The sequence below is a fragment of the Colossoma macropomum genome, unplaced genomic scaffold (genome assembly GCF_904425465.1).
Source record: "Colossoma macropomum unplaced genomic scaffold, Colossoma_macropomum, whole genome shotgun sequence".
NCBI classification, from domain to species: Eukaryota; Metazoa; Chordata; class Actinopteri; order Characiformes; family Serrasalmidae; genus Colossoma; species Colossoma macropomum.
Window position 1 is genome coordinate 23,096,440 of NW_023494796.1, and position 25,636 is coordinate 23,122,075.

General features: G+C 38.6%; 1 protein-coding gene across 3 annotated transcripts in view; it reads right to left on the bottom strand.

The window, feature by feature from the left end:
• heatr5b (HEAT repeat containing 5B) overlaps positions 1 to 25,636 on the bottom strand; it is a 41,698-nt gene that overhangs the window by 10,695 nt on the left and 5,367 nt on the right. For 2 of the 3 annotated variants that reach the window (XM_036583152.1, XM_036583151.1), the window contains exons 7-30: positions 25,291 to 25,448; positions 24,330 to 24,627; positions 22,483 to 22,638; positions 21,446 to 21,696; positions 20,348 to 20,459; positions 19,999 to 20,151; positions 19,298 to 19,397; positions 18,922 to 19,031; positions 18,556 to 18,719; positions 17,742 to 17,917; positions 17,353 to 17,458; positions 15,676 to 15,866; positions 15,009 to 15,168; positions 14,194 to 14,383; positions 11,896 to 12,065; positions 10,413 to 10,560; positions 8,093 to 8,272; positions 7,162 to 7,416; positions 6,671 to 6,852; positions 5,305 to 5,373; positions 3,838 to 4,017; positions 3,185 to 3,425; positions 1,530 to 1,778; positions 588 to 715 (exon numbers count right to left, since the gene is read on the bottom strand). In XM_036583152.1, coding sequence (XP_036439045.1) covers positions 588 to 715; positions 1,530 to 1,778; positions 3,185 to 3,425; positions 3,838 to 4,017; positions 5,305 to 5,373; positions 6,671 to 6,852; positions 7,162 to 7,416; positions 8,093 to 8,272; positions 10,413 to 10,560; positions 11,896 to 12,065; positions 14,194 to 14,383; positions 15,009 to 15,168; positions 15,676 to 15,866; positions 17,353 to 17,458; positions 17,742 to 17,917; positions 18,556 to 18,719; positions 18,922 to 19,031; positions 19,298 to 19,397; positions 19,999 to 20,151; positions 20,348 to 20,459; positions 21,446 to 21,696; positions 22,483 to 22,638; positions 24,330 to 24,627; positions 25,291 to 25,448 — 4,127 coding nt within the window. The remainder of the gene's footprint in view (positions 1 to 587; positions 716 to 1,529; positions 1,779 to 3,184; positions 3,426 to 3,837; positions 4,018 to 5,304; positions 5,374 to 6,670; positions 6,853 to 7,161; positions 7,417 to 8,092; positions 8,273 to 10,412; positions 10,561 to 11,895; positions 12,066 to 14,193; positions 14,384 to 15,008; positions 15,169 to 15,675; positions 15,867 to 17,352; positions 17,459 to 17,741; positions 17,918 to 18,555; positions 18,720 to 18,921; positions 19,032 to 19,297; positions 19,398 to 19,998; positions 20,152 to 20,347; positions 20,460 to 21,445; positions 21,697 to 22,482; positions 22,639 to 24,329; positions 24,628 to 25,290; positions 25,449 to 25,636) is intronic. The other variant, XM_036583153.1, reaches the window with a different exon arrangement.

Genomic DNA, 25,636 nt, shown 5'->3' on the forward strand with positions numbered 1-25,636 from the left:
GCAGTAATCAGGCCTGGGTGTGGCTAGGGAAATTGAACTCAGCTTTCCAAAGATGTGATAAACCACAGTTAATTTATGTTTTAACGGAGGGGGGGAGGGGATCACTTTTTCACACAGGGCCCTGTAGGTTTGGATTTCTTTTTCCCTTACTAATAAAGACCTTCATTTTTAAACTGCATTTTGTATTTACTTGTGTTATCTTTGTCTAATATTTAAAATTGTTTGGTGATCTGAAACATTTAAGTGTGACAAACATGCAAAAGAACAAGAAATCAGGAAGGGGGCAAATACTTTTTCACACCACTGTATATCTATGCACACATATCCTGCATTTTATTATTTTTCACTATTCTAATGTATTTAATCAACCCATGTTTGTTGCCTAGTACCTGCACTATGCAGTGCCAACGAAGGTGTCTATCTGTACCATGTTGTGGTGGTTTACATGCTATGACATATGTGACATATATGTGTCATTTATTAAAAAAAAAAGGACAAAGGCACAAACATGTCTTGGCTGACTGACCATCATTTTGGTTAAAGGGAAAATCACTTTTATCAAAGGCTTTTATAGTCGTCCTGATCACCTGGTCCTCTGCGATGTGTTTTCGAGCCCGTGGGGATTCCAGCAGAGTGCAGAGGGCCTGCAGGCAGGACATCACTCGCTCAATAGGCTCCTCAGGCCGAGGAAAGCAGAGGAACTCAATACTGATGCCTGAAACGCAGGAGGAAAGCAGACTTTCACAATACATATATATGCTTATATGAAAAAAACAAGACCAATACAGAATCAGGTCTACCTCCTCAGCTGTACAGTTCCACTGGGGTCAGAATAATAATCGTCACTTGACCCTCATTAAGCCTTGACCTTATTTGAAGAAAGGTGGGGATGGACCCTTTAACCTTTTTCTGTTATTTGAATATCCACTTGTCTTTTTTGTTTTAATTAATTCCATACAGTCATTTGCAAAAGTGTGGGAGCCCCAGTTAAATTACTTGTTTTGTTGATTTTCTGACAACACACTTTTACACATTTTAATGCACAACTACTATTATTTGTTGAATTTAACATACTGGAAAAAATAAAAACATAAAATGTGGCAAATTTATGGCATAATTTATATTTGATTTTTTCCATTATGTTAAATACAGTAATACGGTACATAGCACAAACAGTACATAGAAACAGTGCACCAAGTTTCATAATTCAAATACTATACTTCCTTTTTCATGTTTGTTCTCTGTAGAGGACATAATTTGACCAGGGGTGTTTAAACATTTGCATATGACAGTACACAGCTTCTCTCTGATGTCATAATTTAGCCTAATTACAGATGCAAAATAACATAATATACAATTTGTTTCATTAATTTTCTATAAATGTCACATACTTTATTCAAACACCAAATTAAGCAAATAAATACCAAGTCAAGTTTGGATCTCCATATATTCAAATCACAAAGGGCATACTTCTTGAAAAGTACGTGAAAGTAAATAATGGGTTAAAGAGCATTCAATAATGGACGTACCTAGCAGCAGGTGCATTCTATCTTTTACCAGCTCATCATGGCTCTTGCTTGGAGCGGGAGGCCCCTGAGGATACACAGCCCCTGCTGGCCCAGTAGTGCTGGTGGCAGTTTGGGGTTCCTCGGGGCCCTCAGGAGCCCCAAAGTCTGTGTTGCTGAGCCACAGAGCCACAGCATGCAGGATGGGAGCCCAAGAGTTGCGGTAGTGCAGACGTGCCGTGTCTATTGTCTCTGGAGTGTAGAAGGCTCCACCTGTACACAGATATAGGTTTGATTTAGACTTTATGAGTTCAGTCCTGTTAAATGCTCTTTATGACACAGTCCCTCAGGAATGATACTATGAGGCACAAGCTTGTTTTACAAGTCTTGTAAAATTAAAAAAGTTAACCACAAGCCTAAAGTTACCTTTTACAGCCCTATGAGCAGATGTCTAGGCCAAATGATCAAAGACTGTGGTTTTCCCATTGCTTTTTTCCTGTGGTATTAAACTTTTTTCTTTACCATGGTCCACTTTACTACATGACCACTCTCAAGCTAGGTTAGTATCAGCTTACATTATGAACAGGCACAGCTCAGCTAAGTTCCCAAAATCTGCAGAAATAGCCCAAACTGGCAATGCTGTGGGAAAAAAAACATGTTGCTGTATGTTTTATCGTCTAATTTAAAACTGCATGTAAACAACAATGGCATGCAGCCATGCAAAAGTTGCCATGGTGATAGCGCTGTGATAATGCAAGCATTGCGGTCACTTTTATTTGTTCATGGCCAACAAAAAAGGCACAAGGATGCAAGAACTCTGCATCTATGCTGTGTTAAGAGTGCAAGATGGTTTGCATTTTGTAACATTTTAACTGTCACTAAATGACTTTTTCTTATTAGCAGTCAGAAATCCAGGGGGATCTGGCTTCCAAGTGAGAGAGCCTAGGCTCCCCCTAGGCCCCCCTGTAGTTACACCACTGAGCTACATTAGCCTTGTAGCTTCAGTTCAAGACTAAATGAGCATACGTCTGACAACCAACATGTCTTGGCTGGGATAAAGGGAAATCTGTCCAAGTTAGATTTTTCTCCAAACCATCACTTTAAATGATCCACTCAGAGTGAAATACATTAAAACAATGAAAATCTCCACGAACTAGAGAAACATTCTGTATATCTCTGCATGATTTTGTGAATTTGTGTGTGCATAGTATGTGCATTAAAATAAACCCACCACTGCAAATGTATATTTAACCACCACTGTCACTTTCCATATTAACCTGTAGGCTCAAGTAAGGGCTTGCTATTTTAAACAGCTGCTGCACTGTTGCCATGGAGAACTCTCTAACACCAACTGGCAGGTAAAAAGGTAAAGAAACTCTTTTGTCATCTCAACTATAGCTAAAGAGTGTGTCAAACACTCTAACTGTCTTGCAACACATATAGAACACTGGCCTTGTAGAGAAAAAAAACAAGAGAAGCAACCAAAGGATCAAGTCTCATTCCCATCTAAAAATGCAATATATTTAAAAGACAATCTATTCTATGGAGTTTATGGAATATATCACTGACATACTGCAATATATTTTGTTTTACAAATGTGGGATACTACTATGCTGAAAAATCATGTAGAATTGTGAGGATCCTACAAACGGCTTGCAGAAAATTACATCAAGTCGTACCTTCTGGGGGCAGCTGGCTGGCAAACTCAGGTGGCAGGGTCAGCAGAGCGTAGTCTCTCAGAGCTGCCAGCCACAGCCGGCTGAGAGAGGGCAGCTCTGGCTGCACCAGCGTAATCAGGCTGTCCGGAGGCAGGATGTCTCCTTCATCACCCATGTCTTCATCATCATCCTCACTGATACGTACAGGACGTGCCGGCCTAGACTCTGCTTCTTTCTTTATTTTCATAGCCACCACATAGACCTTAAGGGCAGAGCAGGGGGTACATGAAAAGGTTATAGAGCACATCAGGGAACATACAGTTCTTTTAAAAATCTGCAAAACGGAAGAACAGATGACAACTCGGTTTGGCTTGGAAAAAACAAAAAAACAAAGCTCACACATTTTATCTCTTTGTTGTGATGTCAGCACTCATTAGCGCTCAAAACTGACATGTCATGGGCCAAGAGCGTTTCAGTAAGTGCTTTTAACAAAGTGCTTTTAATCAAATCAAGGAAAACACTTTGATTAACATGAAGCTGAGTGATGAATATCAATATGCCTAAAATGTTAGCACATGATGTTTAATTTTAACAATTATTTTTTCTTACTTAATTAAAAGGTAGCTGTGACCAGATGGAAAATTTCAAAACACAGTAGGGTGTCCTCTTTTTACCTCTGCCCAGGCTTTGAGTACAGCCAGTTTCTCCATGGTAGTGGCGCTCTCGCTGTACAGCTGGCTGGACGAGCCCTTGCCTGCCTGCACCTTGTCCAGAGAGGACACCAGCAGGTTGTGGACACGGCGCAGGTCATTGAGGTCACTGACTACTCCGCTGCCTATCCACGCACTGCACACCTGGACAGAAGGGGGAGTAAAAGAAATGCTTAAGTCTAAAATGTCAGTGGACTACAGTAGAGGTGGGCAATATGATGATTACTATGGTGATAACTTTCATCACAATAAATCTTCCTGAGCTGCAGCTGACACTGCCTACTGCGCAGTGCTTTTCATATGACGACAGTCCCACAGTTGTCTTAAACTGTAAGCACTGACAGGGTCAACCTCTTAAAGCTTTACAACATATAATTGTTGAAATCAACCAAGGATTTTACAGGTGGCTGTTATCTCTTCTATCAATCCTTCTTGTATGCTTTTGTTTTACTTTCATTTTGCTATCCTTGGGCACTGATGTGATTAAACTGAATAACTGGTTAATAATGGTAATCTGTAAAATATAACATGACATTGATGAACAAGACTTTCTGATCAGAATATTTGTGAACGCAAGTTTGTTTTTAATGATTGACATTACATACATGCTTCTTTCTAGAACTTCTTTCTAGAAATTTCTTCATAGTCTGTGATGAAGGCTGAGTTATTAAAATATGGGTTTACTATCTGTGACAATGCTGACTATCAAATTAATTGGACCATAAAAATTAATTGGATAAAGATAATGATTAGAAAAACTAGAAAGTTTAGAAACAAGTGGGCAGAACAGCCACAGCCACAGTGAAAAACAAGGTCTTGTGTATTGACACACTTTTAAATTTTGATACACTGTCTCAAATTAGATTTTTTTATATGTATTGGTATCACACACTTGGTAGTTACAAGCCCAGACACAAGGTATGTTTAGCAAAATCAGACAAGTCAAGGACTTTCACTGGAACTTTATCCATTAGATGACACATCCCCATCACCAAAACATATACTTCTCCAACAGCAAGCAGAGGCACAGAAAATCAGCAAAGGAGAAAACATCTCCATTCCACATGCAGACATGTCCTTACTTAGCTAAAGAAGCCCACAAGTATTCTCTGGCCATTATACATGTGTATACATTCCATAATGTGGAAAGATTAATGGCAGTATAAAACATGCTCTCATGATGAGCACTGCTGTTTTAAAGAGTTACTCAGGTAATATTTACTGCCTCACTGAGTGCACACATAAATCAAAGACACTACTATCAGAACTGTTTAGCTCAATAAGAAGGAGTTCAGTGAAAGCAGTGCAGTTAGCTTTAGCATCTGGCATACACTGAAAGAGTTGAGAAACAGTACTGCACAAAGGCAAACAGCGGAACCTGTCTGGATTTGAGAGGAATGTGGGAGGTGGGATCTGCTGGTTTGGCTTTACCTGGCATGCTTTGGCCGTGATGTCAGAGGGAGTGTCGGGGGAGAAGGCCGGTCGCAGTGCAGCTCCAACCTGAGGGGGACAACACAACAAAAATTAAGTAATAAAATATATAATAATAATAATTATCTTATAATTATTAGTATAATTATAATTATAATAATAATGATAATAAAAAGCTCTATTTAGCTCTATTAAGATTGATTTTGTTAATCAGGGGTGGCATCAGTAATAAAGTTTTTACAGTAATAGAACTCTCGCATCTGGACGGCAATAAAATTAGCACAGGAGAACCGAGTTCATAGTATTGTATTTTTGATGAGCCCAGATGTTAGTGCCAAATGTTGTCATTTGACCTAAAACACTTAAATAAAACACTGATGATCTTGTGCATATCCGCGAATATAAAGAAACTTTATTTCTGTAGCTGCCATTATAATCTGCCTTTTAATCAGCTTTCATCAGTTTCTGACTAACTCTGATTTCCTGCTAATGCTCTCCAAGAGTAGAGAAAATGGAGTCAAAGATCTGCCACCAAGACCAAATAAATGAAATACTTTTCCAAAGAATCCACTGTTTCTCAGACACTCTTCCAATTAATCCATCATTTCGCAGTTATAGACTAAATACAGCGAGTAGCAGCAGTCAAAAAATATGAGCTGGTATTTGTATGAGAAATCATGAAGATGTGCATCTGAACAGAACTAAAATTATCAAACCACCGAGTTCAGCGAAAAACAGTAGGTAATTCAAGCTGTAATGAGAATAGGGAGAAAAACAACATAGTTTGGACAGAAATAAAAATCACAGAGCAGGATGTGTAAAATAACAGATTGACCGGGACCCTTATTACATTTAACCCTGTCCGAACTGGGCTTTTGAAACATAACTGCCACCTAAGAAAGATACAAGATTGATGGCACAAGAAATTACTGAAACATTATATCATGCTGTTCCCCAGTAATAAAACTGATTCAAGGAACAGCTTGGGGAAAACTTAATTTTACACAATTTTCACCTTACTACAAATGTAATTGATCAGCTAAGACTTGCTTGCCTGCAGTTTGCTTTTAAGATTTACACTGGAGCTACAGGGCTAAAGAAATGATAGCTTGCGCCCTACCAGTCAACAATATGTACACTACCTGCCATTAGCCCCGTAGCTCTTGTACAACTTCCAACACCAGAAACGTCTTGGCTAATCCCCAACATTTGTGGTAAGAGAAAAACAGCAAATCACACATTTCAGGAACTGACCTGTCCCTGTTTATGATTTGTTCATTTTTTTTTTCAATGTAGCTATAATAATCATGAATGAATCCAAGTGAACATAAATTCAAGCCTCCACAAACATGGAGGCTGGACTCACATTGGCCTGGTACTGCTCCAGGATCACATGACCAGGAAACTCGGGCTCCGGCACTGAGGCAAACTTTTTAATGATGTCTTCCAGGGCCTGTAGGCCGGCCATCCGCAGCTGATTACTGTGGTCTGTGGCGGCCATGAAGGCCATGCGGATCAAGTCTGAGAGATGCAACACCAGCAGATCACCTGAAACACAATTAATCAAACAGATCATGAAATTACTAGAAAATTAATCATTTTAAAACAATTTACAATCATGGATTTTTTTTCACTTTCCTCTTAAACTTTTCCTGGAGGAGATTTTATGCAGCCAACTTAACGAAAAGTGAGAAACAACTGACTGAAGGAATTTAAAAACATTAAGGGAGCTGAAAATCAAATTAATACAAATTTTACACACAACATTTAACAGCAATCATGCAAATTTTATCAGCAATTATGCATTATAGCATCATAATTTTAGTAATGATACTCCAAGAGTTTAGCCAAGTTTACCTTTGGGGTTTTTGGCTTTCGCAGTACGGGCAGCTGCCAGATCAAAATGGGCCTTGTCCACGTTTTCACACAGATGAATGATGCGGCAGAGGCAGTCAGCTGCGAACACCCGTGTCACCCATCGGGGAGCGACAGAGGGCTTAGATTTATCGTCCTCTCCCAGGCCTGTGAACATGATGTCATCATCCATTTCGTCCTTCTTCTCTGAGTCTTCCTCCTCTTTCTCCACTTCAAATGCCATGGCGCCTCCAACCTCTACAGGGCAAATTAGTGTAAAAAATGAGTAATTCAATCATTTTTTTTCAAAATCTCTGCTTAATTAAATGGTTAAAATGCATATTTCTTTAAATTCATTCACGGTGGAGCGGTACATGTAGGACTGCATACGGCAAGACAGTCCGCAAAGAAAGTAACCTTTGTCAACATTACATATAAAAACTCAGAAGAGACATGTAGGTCCACTGGTCATTTCAGGTAGTAAACAAAATTTGTGTTGTAGACATTGTGACTCCAGGTTACTATGACCACCAATGCAGATCTTAGTCAGTAAGGTTCTCTGAAATGAGCCATTTCACATTAAACCACACTGAATGACTTTGTTAACAACTCAATGATTACATTATCCACACCATTTAAAAAACTTGATGTAATTCCGCGGAAGATCATGTAGCCACTCTGACTATAAAACCAATGTTAAGCCTATTAGCTTAACTAAGGATTAAACCTCAAGACTGAAGAGAGCGTTTACATTTTCACCAAAGTCAGAGGACAAAAGGTTAATCCTGACCCTAGACACTAATGCTCAAGAATCACAGACTAGGTTTACAACCTATCGAATGGATTGTAATGCAATGTAATGGAATTTTACATAATATGAACTGATAAAACAAAACAACAGTTACTGTGTTAAGGCATGATGTACAGTTGATACCTGTGCTGGCAGCCAGTACATCTTTGCAGAGTTTGAGCCAATGAGAGAGCTTTTCCACAGCCAGAGAGGAGAGCATGTGGCCCAGTGTGTCATGGATGTCTGAACACAGTTTCCTGTCTGTTTCCCGGTCCAGCATGCCAAAGAGCACGCCCTCCAAACCCGTCTCGGTGATGTTCAGGTCTAAAACAAGCAGAAATCATAATCTAATACTGTACAAAGACATGGCAGCACAATCAGGGTACAGCGCACACTTTGTTTTGAGCTTGTTTTGACCTGTTGGGCACACCTACCCAGTGCAAGCATACGGTTCAATGTCAGTGCAGCAGTGTAAAATTTTGGGAGTGCCTATTCCTACATAAATGATAGAACTAACCTAACTTTGTGTAAATAGATCACAATACAGAAATATGTACACATGTTCAGTTGTGACTGGCCTGTTTCTTTTTTCTGAATTTATACAAACACTATTTCATTTTATAGTAAATTTATTTTTGCTAGTTTATGTTTATGAACAGAGACCTACAGATGCAATATAGTAAAGGAAAACCCATTTGTTTTATAAAATTTAAACTTGTAACTAAGTTGCAAATAAATCTTAAACTGAAACTTTGCTTATGTTTTGTGCTTATGATAATTTTAATAGACATGAGTGACAAACTCATTCATGACATTTTATCAAAAGATTGGTTTACCAAGAGTGACACTAGAGTATTTTCACCTAAAATTAGTTAATCAAATGAGTCTTGTTACAAAAATGGTAATAGGACATTAGAGTCATAATTAATCTTTTACTTTCTATACTTAAGTACATTTGAAGGCAGATACTTTTGTATTTTAACTCAAATGGAGGACTTCTACTTTTACTTGAGTAATATTTTACCTTGGGTATCTCTACTTTAACTCAAGTACATGATTTGTGTACTTCGTCCACCACTGGTTTTAATACGAAAACTATCCATTCTATAATTACCATTTCAGAGTTCTTAAATAAATGATAAAATAAAAGCACCTGTTGAAACAGCTTGAGAAATCTGTCTGTTGCAAAGAAGCAGAAGAAGAGACAACGAATCATTCTGTGTTTGGTCCATTTAATGTTGAATGGCTGCGTTCTCTTGCTCTAACAAACCACACGTTATCACTTTTTATAAAAAAAATTAAATTTGTTTATTAATGTTTATTAATTTATTAATTACGTCAACACCGTAAAAATCATTAATAAGTAGTTATAACACAATATCTGATAATTATGAACATCTGATGAAGCCGACAGGTGCTAGGCCGACTGATAAAGAAGATAAACTAAGATAAGTAATCAGCAGGATCTGAGCTTTAAGAGTATAGACGAATGTGGGCTCAGTATATGGCCTTTTATTTAGGCATTATAACTATTTATTAATGAGTTAAATAAAAACCATCAATAATCTAAATTTTAACTATTCATAAATCTTTATAAGGGTAGTCTTATTGTAAACTGATACCAACCGCACTAACAGAGCGATCACTCCAGGGTTCGTTTTAAATCACACCAAATCTGCGAAGTGTGAACAAACTCTTATAGCACCCCTACACATATATACATGATTTTCACTTTAGATGCTCCTGAAGGCTTTCTGAACTGAGCCAGGTGTGGTAAATTATAATTACAAATCCCAGTGCAAAGACTGTAATGTCTGTAGTGCTTATTCACTGCCCTGAGGTGACTGGAAGAATTCAACTGATTTTCTGTATAATTGGTCTTTGAGTGGTTTGATGTAAAATGGTTAACTGTAGAGAAACTTACTGGCTCATATTTCTTTATAGTGATGGTGATAGGAACCAGAGGTCACAATGTGGACAACAGAAATATAGCTATTTTACTTTCTAGCCAAAACCACCAGTGAACCTACAAGTTTCTTCTGAGTTTTTATATGTAATGCTAATGATGGTAAAATAATGGTCTGTATGTACCTTTCTGCCATGAATGGTCTTTAAAATGCCCTTTTAGGCCAAAATTGTCTCCAAACTATGTCTTAAGCATCAGGCAGTGTATTCATAACCTTAATAAATTTGATATAACTTCTGTGTGAGGTTTTAGAGGCATTAAACTCTTCAGATATCTGGTTTCTATCACCACTGTGAACAATTCTGACTTAAGTTTCTATAGAATGGAACATTTCACATCAAACCACTCTGAATGATTGTTTATGACACCTTAACAATTTAATTGTGCTTAATTTTTGAAAACTTTGTGCAATTTTTGCAAATACAGTGTGATGAGAAAATGTTATATAATGGCTACAGCTGTGAACTCTGTAAGCAATGTACGCAGTATGATACGTACTGATAGTGGTGCTTTCCTTGCTGTCTCCAGCTTTCTTGGCAAGGCTCATGGCATATGCACACACCTCCGCTGCCTCTCTCTGAGCCAGTTGCCGCAAACAAGCCACCGCAGCCCGCCGCAAAAGGAGATGAGAACTGCACAGGTGCACCTGGGTCAGGCAAACACACACACACACACACACACACACACACACACACACACACACACACATCATTTGCTTATATCTAGAAAATCAGATGTTTAAATACTCATATGCAGACAAAAACAATTATCTGAAAACAATCAATAAAACTACAGTAAAAGGAAAAAAGTATAAAGACACTTTTGTTTTTTTCGCTATTTAATATTCTTCCAGAGCATATATCCAGTTTAAATTTACACACATAATGCCTTTGTACTTATAAATATGAACAAACAGTACGTACTCATAAACATAAACAAAGATCTGTTTAAAAACAAAATAATAGTGAAAAAAATACTCATACACTATGTTAAAGCTTTCTGAAGTTCTTAGGGACAATATCGTTGAACAACACTCAAATGGAAAAAGCTACAGAGTCATGGCAAAAGGCTTAGACATCCCTGTTATTACAACCACTTTGAAAATATGCAAGTAGTAAGTTCATGGAACCAAAACTAATTATCCCAAGCCAAGCCATGCAAGTGTGTGCCATGCAGGATTTCACATCACATTCTCAGATTAATGATTACGCAGGTAAAAGAGAAGCCAGCAGTCACACGAAAAGAGTTGCAGGATGACCTGTAAGCAGCAGAAACATTGGTTACACAGAGAACAATAAGCAATGTGCTTATCTCCGTTCCCACAGCCCACACAGAACTCCAGGTCTAAAAAAGAAGCACAGAACCGCGCATCAAAAATTTGCTGCACTCTAGTCAGATGAAACAAAATTAGAACTCCTTGGCAATAACTCAACTCGTCATGTTTGGAGAAAGAAGGGTATGATCCTGAGAATATCATGAAGACAGTTTGAAAAAAGGAATGGACCAAAACTGAACTCCAGTGCTGCAGCCAAATACATCTTACTACAGATGTCTTAAAGCTGTAATTACCAACAATGGTACTAATTGCAAAAAAAAAATACTATTATTAATATGCACTGCCTGGAAACATTCCCTCCTTCCATTTTGTTTTTTGACCTTATCTTTGTTTATGCTTACGAATACATACTTTTGTGAAAAGTGAAAGACACTAGGTGTGTAAATGTGAAGAGGATTGGATTTGCATTGTGAAGCGCTGGAAATAGAAGAAATACAAAAGTATTGAAATCAGCATTTAAACAGAGTAGCACACACATATAAGCACAAAATCCCTCTGATTACAAACAATGAAAACATGTATTTTCGCTCCAAACACATACACACATGCAATCAGCCCAGCGCAATTAGGAAACAGCACGCACTCCAATCAACATCCAATCATCAAACACAGACGGCAGTGCTTAAAAACGGGCAGCAGGCTTACACAGAGGCAGGGCACCAGGCTGGATAAGTTGACGTGGCGCGGGGCGAACATGTGCAGCTGCTGCAGGCAGGAGATGGCCGCCGCCTGTACCAGAGAGTCCGAGTGGTCCTGCATGATGGCACAGCCTACCAGGCATGAAGATCGGATGGTGGAGATCGTGGCACTATTGCCTAGAGACCAATAAACACACATCAACAGCATCTATAACTGACTGTTCTTGCAAATAAAAGTGCTGGTTTGGCATCTCATTCAAATGATTAACACTCTTCTCAGTTGGGAACAGCTGCTTTCAAACTATTTATGTTTTACTGCGTAAAGCCTTAAACTTGAGGGAATCACAAGTTGAGTAGAAGGAAGGGTGTGTTTGACCAGTCTGCTTAAGAAGGGTGCTGATCCATATATACATTATTTTATTTTTTTAATCTATTTTTTTAGGGTTTTGCTGACAACAAAAAGGCAATTGATTAATTATACTCCAACGTTGAGTACAGTTCTCAATGTTAATTGTCAGGGAGACTCGAAAAGAGGCCCTGAATATTCTGTAATAACTCTCGCTAGGATGAAGCAATCTGAACGAAACAACATGCAACGTGCTCCTCAGGCTACGAAGCTTTGAACAAGCCAGAATGCCCCTGTGTCGGAGCGATGAGGTAGGCGCTGGACAGCCGTTGCAATGTTTAACCTCTCTAATGCTCGCCGATACATTCAGGAATACAGAGCGCCGCGTCGAAATGTGTCTGGCAGAAAACGGAGATCACTTCCAGCATCGCATGTAACGCAATCGATTACACATACGTCAAGGTGTGTAGCGTTTTTTTGGTTCAGATTGCTTCATCCTAACGGGAGTTACAACAGAATATTCAGGGCCTCTTTCGAGTGAATCTCCCTGTATATGTAGTAATAAGTTAAATACGTCTCACTATAAAACATAACACTACTAATAATTAGTAAAAAAAAAAAAATGAAAAATGCAGTGGCCAGATTTGACAACCTTCAGTGATGTATGAACTACTCAGTCTAATTTATGAAATTTTCACACAATGTGGAAACAAGCTGAGATTTGAGCGCAAACCATGAATCAGGTTCGGTGCGTGAAATGAAATGCCAGCCTACAAGCACCTCACTTACATATCATTTAAAAGAGGTACTCCCTAATTCATGCAGATGTTTTGGTGGGGAGCCAATAAAATGACAGCTTTGGCAGCTGGTGAGTCAAGGGTTGTACTCATAGGCAGTTTTGAGGTTGAGCAGCACATGCACAGCTCCCCCTATTTACCAAACTTTACAGTATTGAAATCATGACGACTAGAAAGAATCAAATGTAAAAGACACAAAATGTCTAGCTTTTTGAGACTGAAGAATGATTTGATGTATAGTGTGATTATTTTCCAAAAATAACATGTTTAAATGCTGTATAATTATTATGGTGTAAACGATACTTCTGCACTAGCTATGTATTATTGGGCAGCCTCCATAGTATAAAACAAAAGCGCAGTGTAATATGTCTTGTAACATGGAATAGTTTCAGCATTTGTTTATACCAATGTGCATGTAAAATAAGTACATCCACGTTTGTACTGGATTGCCATCTGCACAAACTATTAGCATGACTATTTTTTATTCTTATTAGTGGTATCAAAGATGATACTAATAATTTTGGTTAGTTAACTCCAAAACAAGTATTTTTTTCAGGCTGTTAAACTATTATGCTCAAATTTACAGACAATCCTACCAGCCAAGTGTTTCATATGCCAAAGGTGAAACTGATAACCAACAAAAAAGTCAGTGAAACCTCATTTTATGATGGCATCATTAACCAACAAGGGCCTTTGTCTCTAAACATGCTTACCACAGAAGCCAAAGGTCGCATAGTAAGGTAAATGTTTACCGGTTCTATTATAACTAAGTTTCGCGTAAACTTGACTCTTCTATGTGCAGTGAATTACTGCCCAAGGCTATCGACAATACAGTGTCAGACAGAGATCAGGCTGAAAGGTGCTGGAGAATTCTTTGGGAATTAAATTCTACTCTAGCCATCTGCATATCCAAAAAACAAATAATGTGATAATCTTGCTCTGAAACTTGTAAAGATCATTGGCCAAAGTACTTTCCCATGGAAGGTCATATCACTCAGTAGATTCAATTCGTTTTATCTCTGCTCAAAACCACTAACACTGGCCATTATTTGTTATCTGTGCTAATTTCAGATTGAAACAGATACAAGTGTGTAATACTGGTCTCCGAGACTGCAATTTGGCACCGGTAGTGCAGATGAATGAATGTGAGTAAGTCCAATACCCTGTAGCTCTGGTCCGACGGTGGTGATGAGGGCCCCCAGGCATCGGCCCAGACACTGGTGGACCTCTGTGTGGGATGGGGGCACAGTCAGGAGGAGGGTAAGCACTAGGGACAGCGTGGGCTCTACGTAACCCCGGTACATCGGACCACTGGAGTCCACGATTAGAGCCAGAGAGTGCAGTGCCCATGTCTGTGATAACACACATAAAAACAAGCTTATGAGGCCATGAACACACAACGCATCATAAAGTTCACTATGAGGGTTGGCAATAAAACTATATGTATATGCATATGTTTGTAAACAACAACCAGTGTATAGTGACTGCATAAACTGATAGAATCAATGTCATTCTCTTATTATATTCATTTATTCCTGCCATTTTTTTCTCATTTCAATTAACATTTAGTTTTCTCTTGTTTTTTATGTTTTGTTATTTGCACTGTGACCATTCCAACTTCAAACTTCAAAAAAAATAAATACTGCTGTTCATATTGTTAATCACAAAGTCATGAAGTACTGTAATGTTATAAATTTATCTCCCAGCTACTCTACTTCACTGACAAAGTAAGCAAAACCTAGTTTGTCTTGATTTCTACAGGAAAGGTCCTCATGACAACAAACTGGGAAGAATATTTAGGTGATTTAGAGCATTTTAGAATAATTGAGAGACTTGACCTGCTAAATACACCCTGCCCTACAAACTGCATCTTTTGGACAACGGTCAAAACCAAAGGTTTATAAAAGACAACACTTGCTCTACTGTGAATAAGAACACAATGAAAAAGTCTGTAAAAACATCCTTGCAAGATCTCACCTGAACCTCGTGGGAGGTGCCGTCCTGAGCCAGGGCCAGCAGAATGCTCACACTGGTCTTGAGGTGCTGACCTGAACCGATGCCACCCACGTACCGGTGCAGACAGCCCAGAGCCAGAGAGTGGCCCGTTCTGGACACCACATCCCGCGCTGACTTCAGCCTGATCGATACAGCAGACAATCAGACAATCTGTTAACAATTATGCAGCAAAACATTCAACTTCTCTTAATTTTGTGATCTAAACATACAAGGGACAAGGAGTTTAGTGATAAGCCACACTGCACTCAGCAAGAGCAACAATGAAATAACGTTGAAATGCTGCAGCACCATCTGCTGTCTGCACATATTTTGATCTGGCCGTTGGGTTGTTTATGTGGTTTCTAATACTGTATGGCACACTGCTATCAACAGTCAGACAAAATTCAGAGATTTACTACTACTGCAAATAGCAGTAGTAGTAAATCATTCCAGTGTTAAAAATCTGATTTTTGGGTGAACTGTTGCTCTTAGTCAGTGTTTATAAGTGTTTCTGTTAAATTAATAAAAAAAAGTACATGTAAATTTATGGCACTTAGCACAGCAAGTGTTGGGAATGTGATCAGACATAATCCATTACAGTGCTTTTTTCCAATTCAGACATTGCCTGAACAGTGGTTGATGCTCTTACTTGTCAAAGCTGTGCTGGGCCATGCTGGCTATGAAGGTGGCTTCTCCTACAACTTGAGCCATGCGGCCTAGAGCTTCTCCAGCAGCACAGCGCAGGATGGGGTTTGGGTTATCCAGAGCACCCATCACCAGAGCAAGAGCTGACTTCCGCACCTCCTCTGGGCCCAGCGTGCTCTTATTCTCAGCTAGACCCTACGCAGAGACACACAGACAGTGGGAAAAAAGGACACACCATGAGTACAGCCCAGTTTTACATTTTTCTTGTATTTTATTTTTTATCCCACATACAGTATTTGTGTAGTTTATTGTACTAGAACAGTCATAATTTATTTCTGCATGACCATTCTCCAACCTCTCTTTATCCCTTATTACTGTGAGCGTGCGGTGCTAAACAGCTTCAGGCTGAAAAGGCAGATATTTTTAAGGGTGCCGGGTTTCATGACGTCACAAAAACAATGAATTCAAAACAGCTGTTTTTGCAGTTTTATTTTCACAAATGGACTATATAGACTGGGAGTGAATGATATGCTTTGATATGCGGATTTTAACAATGTTTACATGCCACATCAAACTTTTACCAAAAAGCTAAGAAAATTTGATTTTCCATGACATGGGCCCTTTAACTCGTTTTGAGCTATGAAACAGATTTCTAAAATGGAGAGCATCACACACTTAACAGAATTTCTTTTATTTTTGTTGTGAGGCCACACACAGACGATAAAACAAATAAGAGGGTGTGGCACACATAATGAGGTTCGGCAATGAAAAAAGACTCAAAATCTCAAATCTCCCCTGTTTTCACCTCATACAAACAAAACTACACTGGACCAGACATGTTTGTGCTTTTATGCGTATGGGAATGAAAATTTGGAAAACGCAAAAATTTCAGGAGAAATATTTTACCGTAAATTGGCAGCAGACTTGGAATTGTTAAGAGAATGCCTTGACGTTCATAATAATAAACATTATAAAGGCTGAACTCCTCTCTTTTTTCTTTCTTTCAATGGCTGTTGCCTGAATCACTCATTTAGTTATACTGCTGATTATCTCTCACTACTATCAGATCATGCTCACCATCAACCACTTATGATCGAGCTCTTGACCTGAAAAACCGTTTAAAATTTGTCTGAAAGGGCAAAACAGGGTTAAAATCGGCCAAAAATCATGTAGTGTACACATCAACTTTCCGTGTAGACCTTAACTATGAATTACTAGTTACTTGACTATGAATTACTAGATTTGCCTTAAAAGAACAGTTCAGCAAACATCAAATTTACACAATCTCCCCTCTTAACTCAAAATGAAAGCAATCAGTCAAGTGTCTAAAGTTTGCTTCTTTAGTTCTGCACTGGAGATATAAAGCCTAATGTCTTTAACAAATAATGGAAAATTTATTAACGACATTAGGCCTCATAGCTTGCCTCTAAGTGTGTCAATCTGTTAAGTAATCTCAACTTGGTTTTGATCACTGTATGACATAGTGGTAGCTATAAACAGAAAGATTATGTCCATAAACATGCACAAAAGGGCATAAAAACAGCATTATGTCTGGAAGCCTGATTTTTTTTTTTAGAAGTGTACGAGGTAAGGGGAAAACTGAGCAAATTAGATTTTTGACAAACTATTTTCTTAAATCTGTACTTTCTGCTACATGTGGGTTAAGTTTTAAAAAACACACCTTCAAAGCACTCAGGACAGCGGTGAAGATGTTGAGTTGAACAGCCTGCTGTCGGACTCCTTTAGCCTGTTTGATGCACTCAGCAAAGTGATCCAGCATTTGGAGCCTGAAAAATACAGCAGCCAGGTAAACAGGCAACTCACACAGCATTCTGACCTTAATTTTTTCACACTGGGCTGAAACAATTTGGAATCTAAAAAATGACTGAAACATGAAAAGTTTCTTCTTTTTTCTCTTAAATTAAATTTCAAAGCAGCAGTAGTTTTACCTACTACAAAGTTCTAAATGTATATTATCTCTGCATATCAAATTCCTGTAAACCCAAACTGTTATGCAAAATGGTCCCTCTATACAGAAAACAGTTCTATTCTTTTATTCAGTGTTCTCACCTGTGTTTAAAAGAGACATGGGGGAAGACCACCCCGAAAAGTGCCACAGAGGCATCGATGACGGACACACCCAGAGGCAATGGTCCGGGAATGGCTTCTCCCACAGGAACCCGCAGGTATATCGAGGACGGGTCATGCTCCAGAGCACCACTGCCCGACGCACTGTTGGGCTGCAGCTGTTTAAAAAGACAAAACCATTAAACAGCAGGAAACAGCAGGTGAAAATGACCAAACAAGTCCTGCCATTTAAAGGATTAGTTTAACAAAAAGCAATGAGGCTAATGCTGCTGACAAACGTTAGACCTCAACGGTCACCCACATCTTTTCCGTTGCTGTGCCATATTCCTACTCCTCAGCTTGACACTTCAAGATTATCCAAGATTTATAAAAACAAACAACAGAAATCACAAAAGTAATCTGTAGTGTCCATCTGCCTACGTGATGTGTGTGAAAATAAAAATGGAGTCAGAATCTGGCACAACACCTGCTGTCTATAGTGGCTGCCCACTGTGTTCAGGTGAAGTATTGTTCATTTATATAGTTCACAGTAAGCATACAGGTAATAGGGCAGCTTTAATAAATAAATAAAAAAAGTAGGTCCCACATACTAAGTTGGATTAGACAATAATAGCAAAATGCACCTGCATTTAATATTTAACTGCAAACCTTAATCATAAATTTCTTAACAAACAAATTAGCTTAAGAAGAAAGATTTTATACACTTGCCATCACCTCTAAATGAACAATAAAGCAGATTATTAAGCAGATGCTTTATGAACTATAACGTCAATGTAATGCTACAGAGAAATGTCACCTGATCTTCGATAGACTTGTGGTCAGTTTCCTGCAGCCAGGAGCCCATAAGGACACTGTCATCATAGTGACAGAGCGAACGAAGCAAGGAGGTGGTTGTGTTGGCTGAATTATCTGTCAGAGTGAACTCAGCCACCAGCTCCCTTAACAGAGCACTGAAACTACCTGTGGATAGTAGGATTCAGATATATCTGCAATAATAATAATACTAGAGAACATAATTAATTACTAAGACATTACAACATACTTTAAACCATTCATAGTTCAAATGAAATCAGAAAACAAAAATCGAAAAATCGAAAACTGGCAGTAGCCATGTCGTACAATCATTAAATTAAATATGACAATTACACTTTGCAGTACTTGCCTTCATATGTCTTGGGAGGAAGCAGGGCCAGAATGTCATAAAGTCTCAGACGCACCATGGCAGCACTGGCCTTCAGGTGAGCCCCATGTACCTTTATAACTGCAGGAATACTGCAAACACAGCAACAATCAGCTTGACCATCCACTGACCTCAAACAGCAACCAGCACAACCGTCTACTTTATTGATATGCAGTACTTCAGCCCCTGTTCCTTTGCATCCTCTCCAAGCTGTCAGTTTAGGTATATAAATCAAGTTAGGCTAAAAAGTTCAAAGAGGCTTAGTCAAAGTGAGTTCAATGCTTCTTAAAATCTGATTTGACAACATTTTAACCTATGGAACAGTTGACATTATGACTGTAAAAGAACCGTTACTTACTGAGACATCATGGTCATGGCACATTCAATAGGAGTCATCAGTCTGCGGATCACGTCCTCAGTGAGCAGCTCCGGACAATGAGCCACGAAGCTTCGCATGGCTGCCAAGAGAAGGGCACAGAGGGTCATCTTTTTTTAAATAAAAAAATACTCCTCTTGCAAATGCTAATATAGCTAACAGTATACAAAAGCTATTTTCAGTTAGATAACATCAGCTGCTTTTTTAATTATCTGCTACATTAGTGTTGTCTTAAAGTGAAGTTTGGGGGAAAATCTAAATAACTGACAATCAATGACTGATATTTCAAATCGATATGTAATGTATGTGTTGTACTCCAGAAGAGCAGAATGTAACACTGGGCTACTGTGCTAAACTGCCTGCATTTTACAGTTGTCACACATTGCAAAAAATACAAAACATAAAATATAAAACATGCCATAATTTTTGCACAGGTCCTGTTTAATGTTTTATTAATGTTTTTCCCAATGCGTTAAATGCAGCAAATAAACAGGAATAGCAATTTCAAGTTAGTTTTTTCAATAAAGTAATACAAATAATTCACATCAGCAGCTAATTACCAACGGCTTCATTAGAGATAAACGAGTCTACTGGAGAAGAGTAAATACTAATGTGCTCAAGTTCCTGAGTTTGACACTTTTCCAGGCTAAGTCTACTGAAGAGGTTTGTATAAGCAGAATTACCACAAAGTGCCCCAGCTCGGCCTTCCAGGGTAACCTGCCAGGTGAAGGAGTCTCCTCGGGCTTTCTCTGCCTCCAGCTCTTTCTGTGAGCGGGGAAACACGTTTCTCCACAGCAGTAGCATCTTCGGCAGGTGGTAGCGCACCAGAGATGAGCCTGAACAGACAGACCAGTGATGATCTTGGAAGAGCGACTATTTAGTGTTGTTTAAAGTCACTAAGCTCTTCAGTATGACCCATGCCTATAGAGAATGCATGGCTGTGTGCTTGACTTTATATACCTGTTAGCAATGACTGTGACAAAAAATATATATGAAAGCATAAAAATAATATGACAAGTGATTTGAACTCACCTAAAGTCATGAGGGCTCCCAGGAGCAGCCAGCCAGCCTGTGTGCGGTGCAGAGAGAGGCGACTGTTCTGAGCTGCGGAACGCAGCAGATCCTCTGCTATACTCACTACCATCTAAAGCAATAACACAGTACAATATAATAGTCAGGAAGAATTAACAGACACTCTGCGGCTAAAGCTATTTGTTTTTCAGCTGTTTAGACTGATATTTCTGCAATGCTGCTTTGTAGTGATATTTACTGTAAAGATCAATAAGAAAATAAACAAATTCATCAATAACCACATAATGCAATCCAGGAAGGAGCATCTTAACAATTAAAGTGACATCCCAGCAACTCAAGCAGCATTGCAAATGACTCATTGACAAATAAAAGGTGCGGCTGCGCAGGTTTTGGTGAATACTACTTAATCCCTTTCAGACGCCAAGTTTAAAGTTTGATAACAAGGACATGTTGAATAAAAATTTAATTTATCAGCCATTAATCAATTCATTAAGCACCGCACACCAGGAGAGGGCACAGCAGAGCAGCGATAATCAGCAAACTGCAGCAAGTCATCGCAAACAAAGACAGCAATAAAAAAACGCAACTAATTACATATAATTAAAAAGCATATAAGATCTGCCATTAGACTTGTTTTTACATTACACAAGGCACAGTGTAATACTGTAGTAGAACAAAATCACATGAGAAGTCTGTGAGAAAGAGGCTTTAAAGTGATAGTTCTTTAAGACCAGATATACACAAATTTCCCCCTTCCTCCAAATGTAGTTGATCAACCAGCACAAGCTTGGTGCCTGAAGTTTACTTCTTTAGTTTGCAGCTCTGAGGCTAGTGTAGCTAACAATAAATGGATGTAATTAAAATTGCACAACTGCATACCTACTGTCACAGACTTCCCTCAAGAGATGGGTTTATATAGTGTCTGACACTGAAAGACATACTGAACATACAAAACAAGACATACAAAATTCTGACTTCAAGGTGGTTCTGTTTTTAGCTACACAAGGTACAGATAAGGGTAAATTGTGTAAATTAGTTTTTTAATAAAATTATCAGTTTAAGTTCCAGAAAGAGACCGGTGAATAAAGGGAAGCAGACCTTGCCCTTGGAATGAGGGATACCCAGTGGGCACTGGTACACTCCGCCCAGCAGAGCAGCCATGGCGAAGCTGTAGCCGCTGACGGCCTCAGGTGAGCTCTTCAGGGTGTTGATGCGTTCAGCACAGCGGTCCAGTAGAGGGGTCAGCTGATAGGGCAACGCCACGGCAACACAGCGCAGGCACCAGGCTGCTGCCAGACGAGCCGCCATGCTGGGGTGGAGCAAGACTGATGTCACAGTCTCGAGCAGACCTGAGGTGGACATGGTAGACATGAGTACAATATTTACAACATACATACAAACAAATTCTCATTTTTCTGTAACTTTTGCACGCATCTATTCATTTGCTGAATTTAACAGATTAGGAAAAAAAACAATATTAAATGTGCCATATCCTTTGTACATGCCTTATTTTATGTTTTATTTTTTAAATTCAGCAAAAACACAACATTTCCGCTTTAAAAAGCAGAAGTGTTCTCTGTAGCGCATGTGTACTTATTTTCATAGAAAATCAACAAAAACATTATATACATATAGTAGTGCTCAACAAATACATGTTCTACCATATATAATATTGTGCAGAAGTTTTAGGCACCTGAGAAAATTAGATTTAAAAAGCTATTTAATTAGTGATTATGCATTTATTTTCTCAGAAAAACACTAATATTACAATAAATATAAATAACTATTTAAATAAGATATTTAGATATTTATTAAAGAAAAATAAAGACCTGTGTTTGACCTGGGGTTTATTTTTTATATATATATATATATATATATATATATATATATATATATATATATATATTATGTTCTGTCTATATATTTTCAAAACTGAAGCTAACTTTTGTTGACTGAAGTTAACAGTCGTTGACTATCCACCTTTCGTTTAAATGGAAAAAATTATTGGGTATACTTATAATGTTGTAGTGAGCGTCACGTATATGCTGCTTAAAACTTCTGCACCCCCAATTTAAAACATCTTCCTGCATCCCTGCTATTACTATATATGAGTTGTGTGTGTATATGTGCGTTACCGATAGAAGGCTCCTGTATGAGAGGAGAGGCTGTGGCGCTGAGGCTCTGGACCAGACTGCCCAGCTCTTTCAGAGCACACACCATCACATGCTGACTAGCCGAAACGTCCGCTGCCCCGCCTTTATTCTCCCCACTGCTGTCACTCACTACTGCTTCTGTAACCACAGCAACGTACCACAGCAGCAGGACAAAGAGATTAAAAGAGAGAAGATGGTTTTTGAGTTTCTTCAATGTGACCAATTTAGGTTCAGTGGCTTCAAGCAAAGAGGACTCAGAATTAGCATACACTTTGCGTTACTTGAATCATGTATATGAGTTAATTGAGATCGAAACGGGATTATTCTGGCATTCACTGTCATTGTTGATGTCTTATGTCTCTGACAAAGTTATATCTTAAACTTTTTTGGTCAGATCGTGAGGCAATGTTAAGAAAAATATTAAAATATCTCAAAACAGACAAGTGTTTCTGATTTACACTTCTAAAATGTAATGGTGTAAGGGTAATATTGTGATTTAGGCTTAAACAATTTGACTTTTCTAACATTGCCTTTTTGTTATATATAAACACCACTCAAATACAAAATAGCAATTACTGTGATGGTGCATAAAGTGTCTTTCTAAGGCTAAAATAATAAGCAATCTTTTTGCTGTCAATTATACTTGCTAGGGCAGTGAATAGCAGAATAATGCCAAATACTACATGTAAGAGAGAGAGGTGATCAACATGGCAGATTTTTTCAGGTTCAAAGCAAATCACAGAGTAAGAGTCTAAAAACAAAAAGAGAAATCAGAACATAAAAGATGTGGCCATGACACGCACAACTATGGGCTTGGTTTAGGTCAATACCAAATATGTCAGACAAGACAACGTGCTGTCACTAGTTATGTTGTGGGAAGTTCGCAGTTAAACAAGACAGAATTGCTTTACTTGGCCCCAAATGTAAAAACTGCCCCTAGTAAAGGATTTCAGAGCATGACAATGTGCTAAAAGCATTTCCCACTACTTTTCACTATTTGGCATTAATTATAATACAATTTGATAAATCTGATTTACTGACTTGTTACATGAAAACAGACCATAGAGGCTTCCATTTCTGACACATAGTACAAAACTGTATTGTATCTTTATATAGCATGTAATTAACCCCTTAAATGGGACCAATTTCAGACTCCTATGAATTAAGAATAACATGTAGTTACTGAATAACCAGTCTGGGATTTTAAGGGGTTAAGGGAGAATTTTGAAGAATAAAATCTATTGATTCATCTCTATCATATAAGAAGACATGCATGTTCTGGTTTTAGATAAAATGGGTATATTTGTGTTACAGATATCTTGACCAATGGTTCTTATCACCACAGGTGTGAAGAATTCTGAGTCACTAATTTTCTCTAGAATTAACCATTCCATATCAAACCACTCTAAACGACTCTGTCTGTATCTCAGCAACAGAATTATATAGACATTTTGAATATTTGGTGGAAGACCAGGTATCAATATGAGTTAAATGATACCAGTAACAACACAATTTGAATGCTACCTCAACCTAAAATTAAACCAGCATTGTACAAGAAACTGAACATACAGTTTGCCTCAATTTAGCTGGTTGGGCCAGAAACTTCACTGAAGTTTTTAAAACACTTCAGCAAAACAACAAGCCTACTGGTGACAGCATGACACAGAGAAGTAAAGTTTAGTGAAATAGAGAAAAATAAAAATAGAATGAACTGAAGAAAGCAAAAAAAGCAGCACCACACCACCTCAACCCAGCTAAATCAGGAGATTTAATTCCAAAAAGAGGAACACACAAAATAAAAAACAAACCTAGAAACCTATAGTACTTACTCTGCAATGCTCTGAAACCGGACATTTCCCCCCTATTTTCCTCCTTACCCACTGCCCTCATCTGCTTGCTGATGGCCTGGCAGATCTCCTTGGCGGCAGCAATTTGGGCTTTTTCCCCCAACAGGCCGCCCAGTGTGGCACGCAGGGCGAAAGAGACGCAGCGGCGCGAGTACACCGCCTCTACGTGTGTCTGTGTGGCCCGTGGGTGAGCCACCAGCTCCAGCACGTGAGAGAGGAAGGTGGCGAAGTTCCGCTCCAGCCACTGTCCGCCTAGAGTGGTCACAAATACCACATATGCCTGCAGGGACAGAGACAGCTGCATAGTGAGTACAATTTTGATCTATTTAATCTTCAGCAATCAACAAAAGGCATGTCATAAATGTTGAAACAAATGAAAAAGTCAGAAAAGCAGACTTGAATTTCAATAAAATGTAAATGCAATTAATTATTCAAGTAACTAAGTAACTGATTATGCAGTTATGTCATAATTGTATCATTATTATCTAATAGCTTTTTTGTTTTTTTTTCCATTTCAAGACCCTTCTGACTTCTTGTAAAGTTCAAAACTATAGATTTACCATAAGTTTAATTTTTGAATAGAAAACACTTTAATAAAAAAATGCTGTCCCATGTATTCATGTCAACACCAAAACATGGAGTTTTAGTCCACAGGCAGAGCCTTGTTTTAGCCACACCCCTGCATTTTAGAGCTCGAAGTGAGACTGTATCCCTGTCGCTCATGGCCACATAGTGAGCAGTTAGACCCTATCGTTTTGAAACAAATGTGTTCAAAGCTGTGTTTGCTAATAATGTACTGGCTACTGTTTTGAGTTTTATATAGTTCTCTATATATACTGTGCTGTAATTTCTTCTGGTTTTAGGCATGAATTTGAGTGCCTTTAAGCACGAGAAATTTCCAAATGAAGAACTGAGGTTCCACTGCTGTGGTCCACTGCCTCACCTGAGTGACCCCCACTCGAACCTCTCTGCTGACCGAGCCTCCTCCTTTAAGCATCTCTCCACCGCTCTTCAGAAAGCCAGAGCCACCCCGCAGGAAGCCCGTGGCCATCAGCTCCAGTACTTCCTCCAGCGTGGCTCGCTTCACATTCTGACGCATTACTGACACGCAGCAAATACAACACAGTTAATGCCTTCAAATAACTACTGTAAACACTTTAAAAAACTGAAAGCTACATGCAATCGCATAATTATTACAACAGTGCTACAACGCTTAGTTGACAAAATCATCAACAATGCATGTGTTAAAAAAAAAGCCACTATAACAACACACTGTTCACTTAAAAACA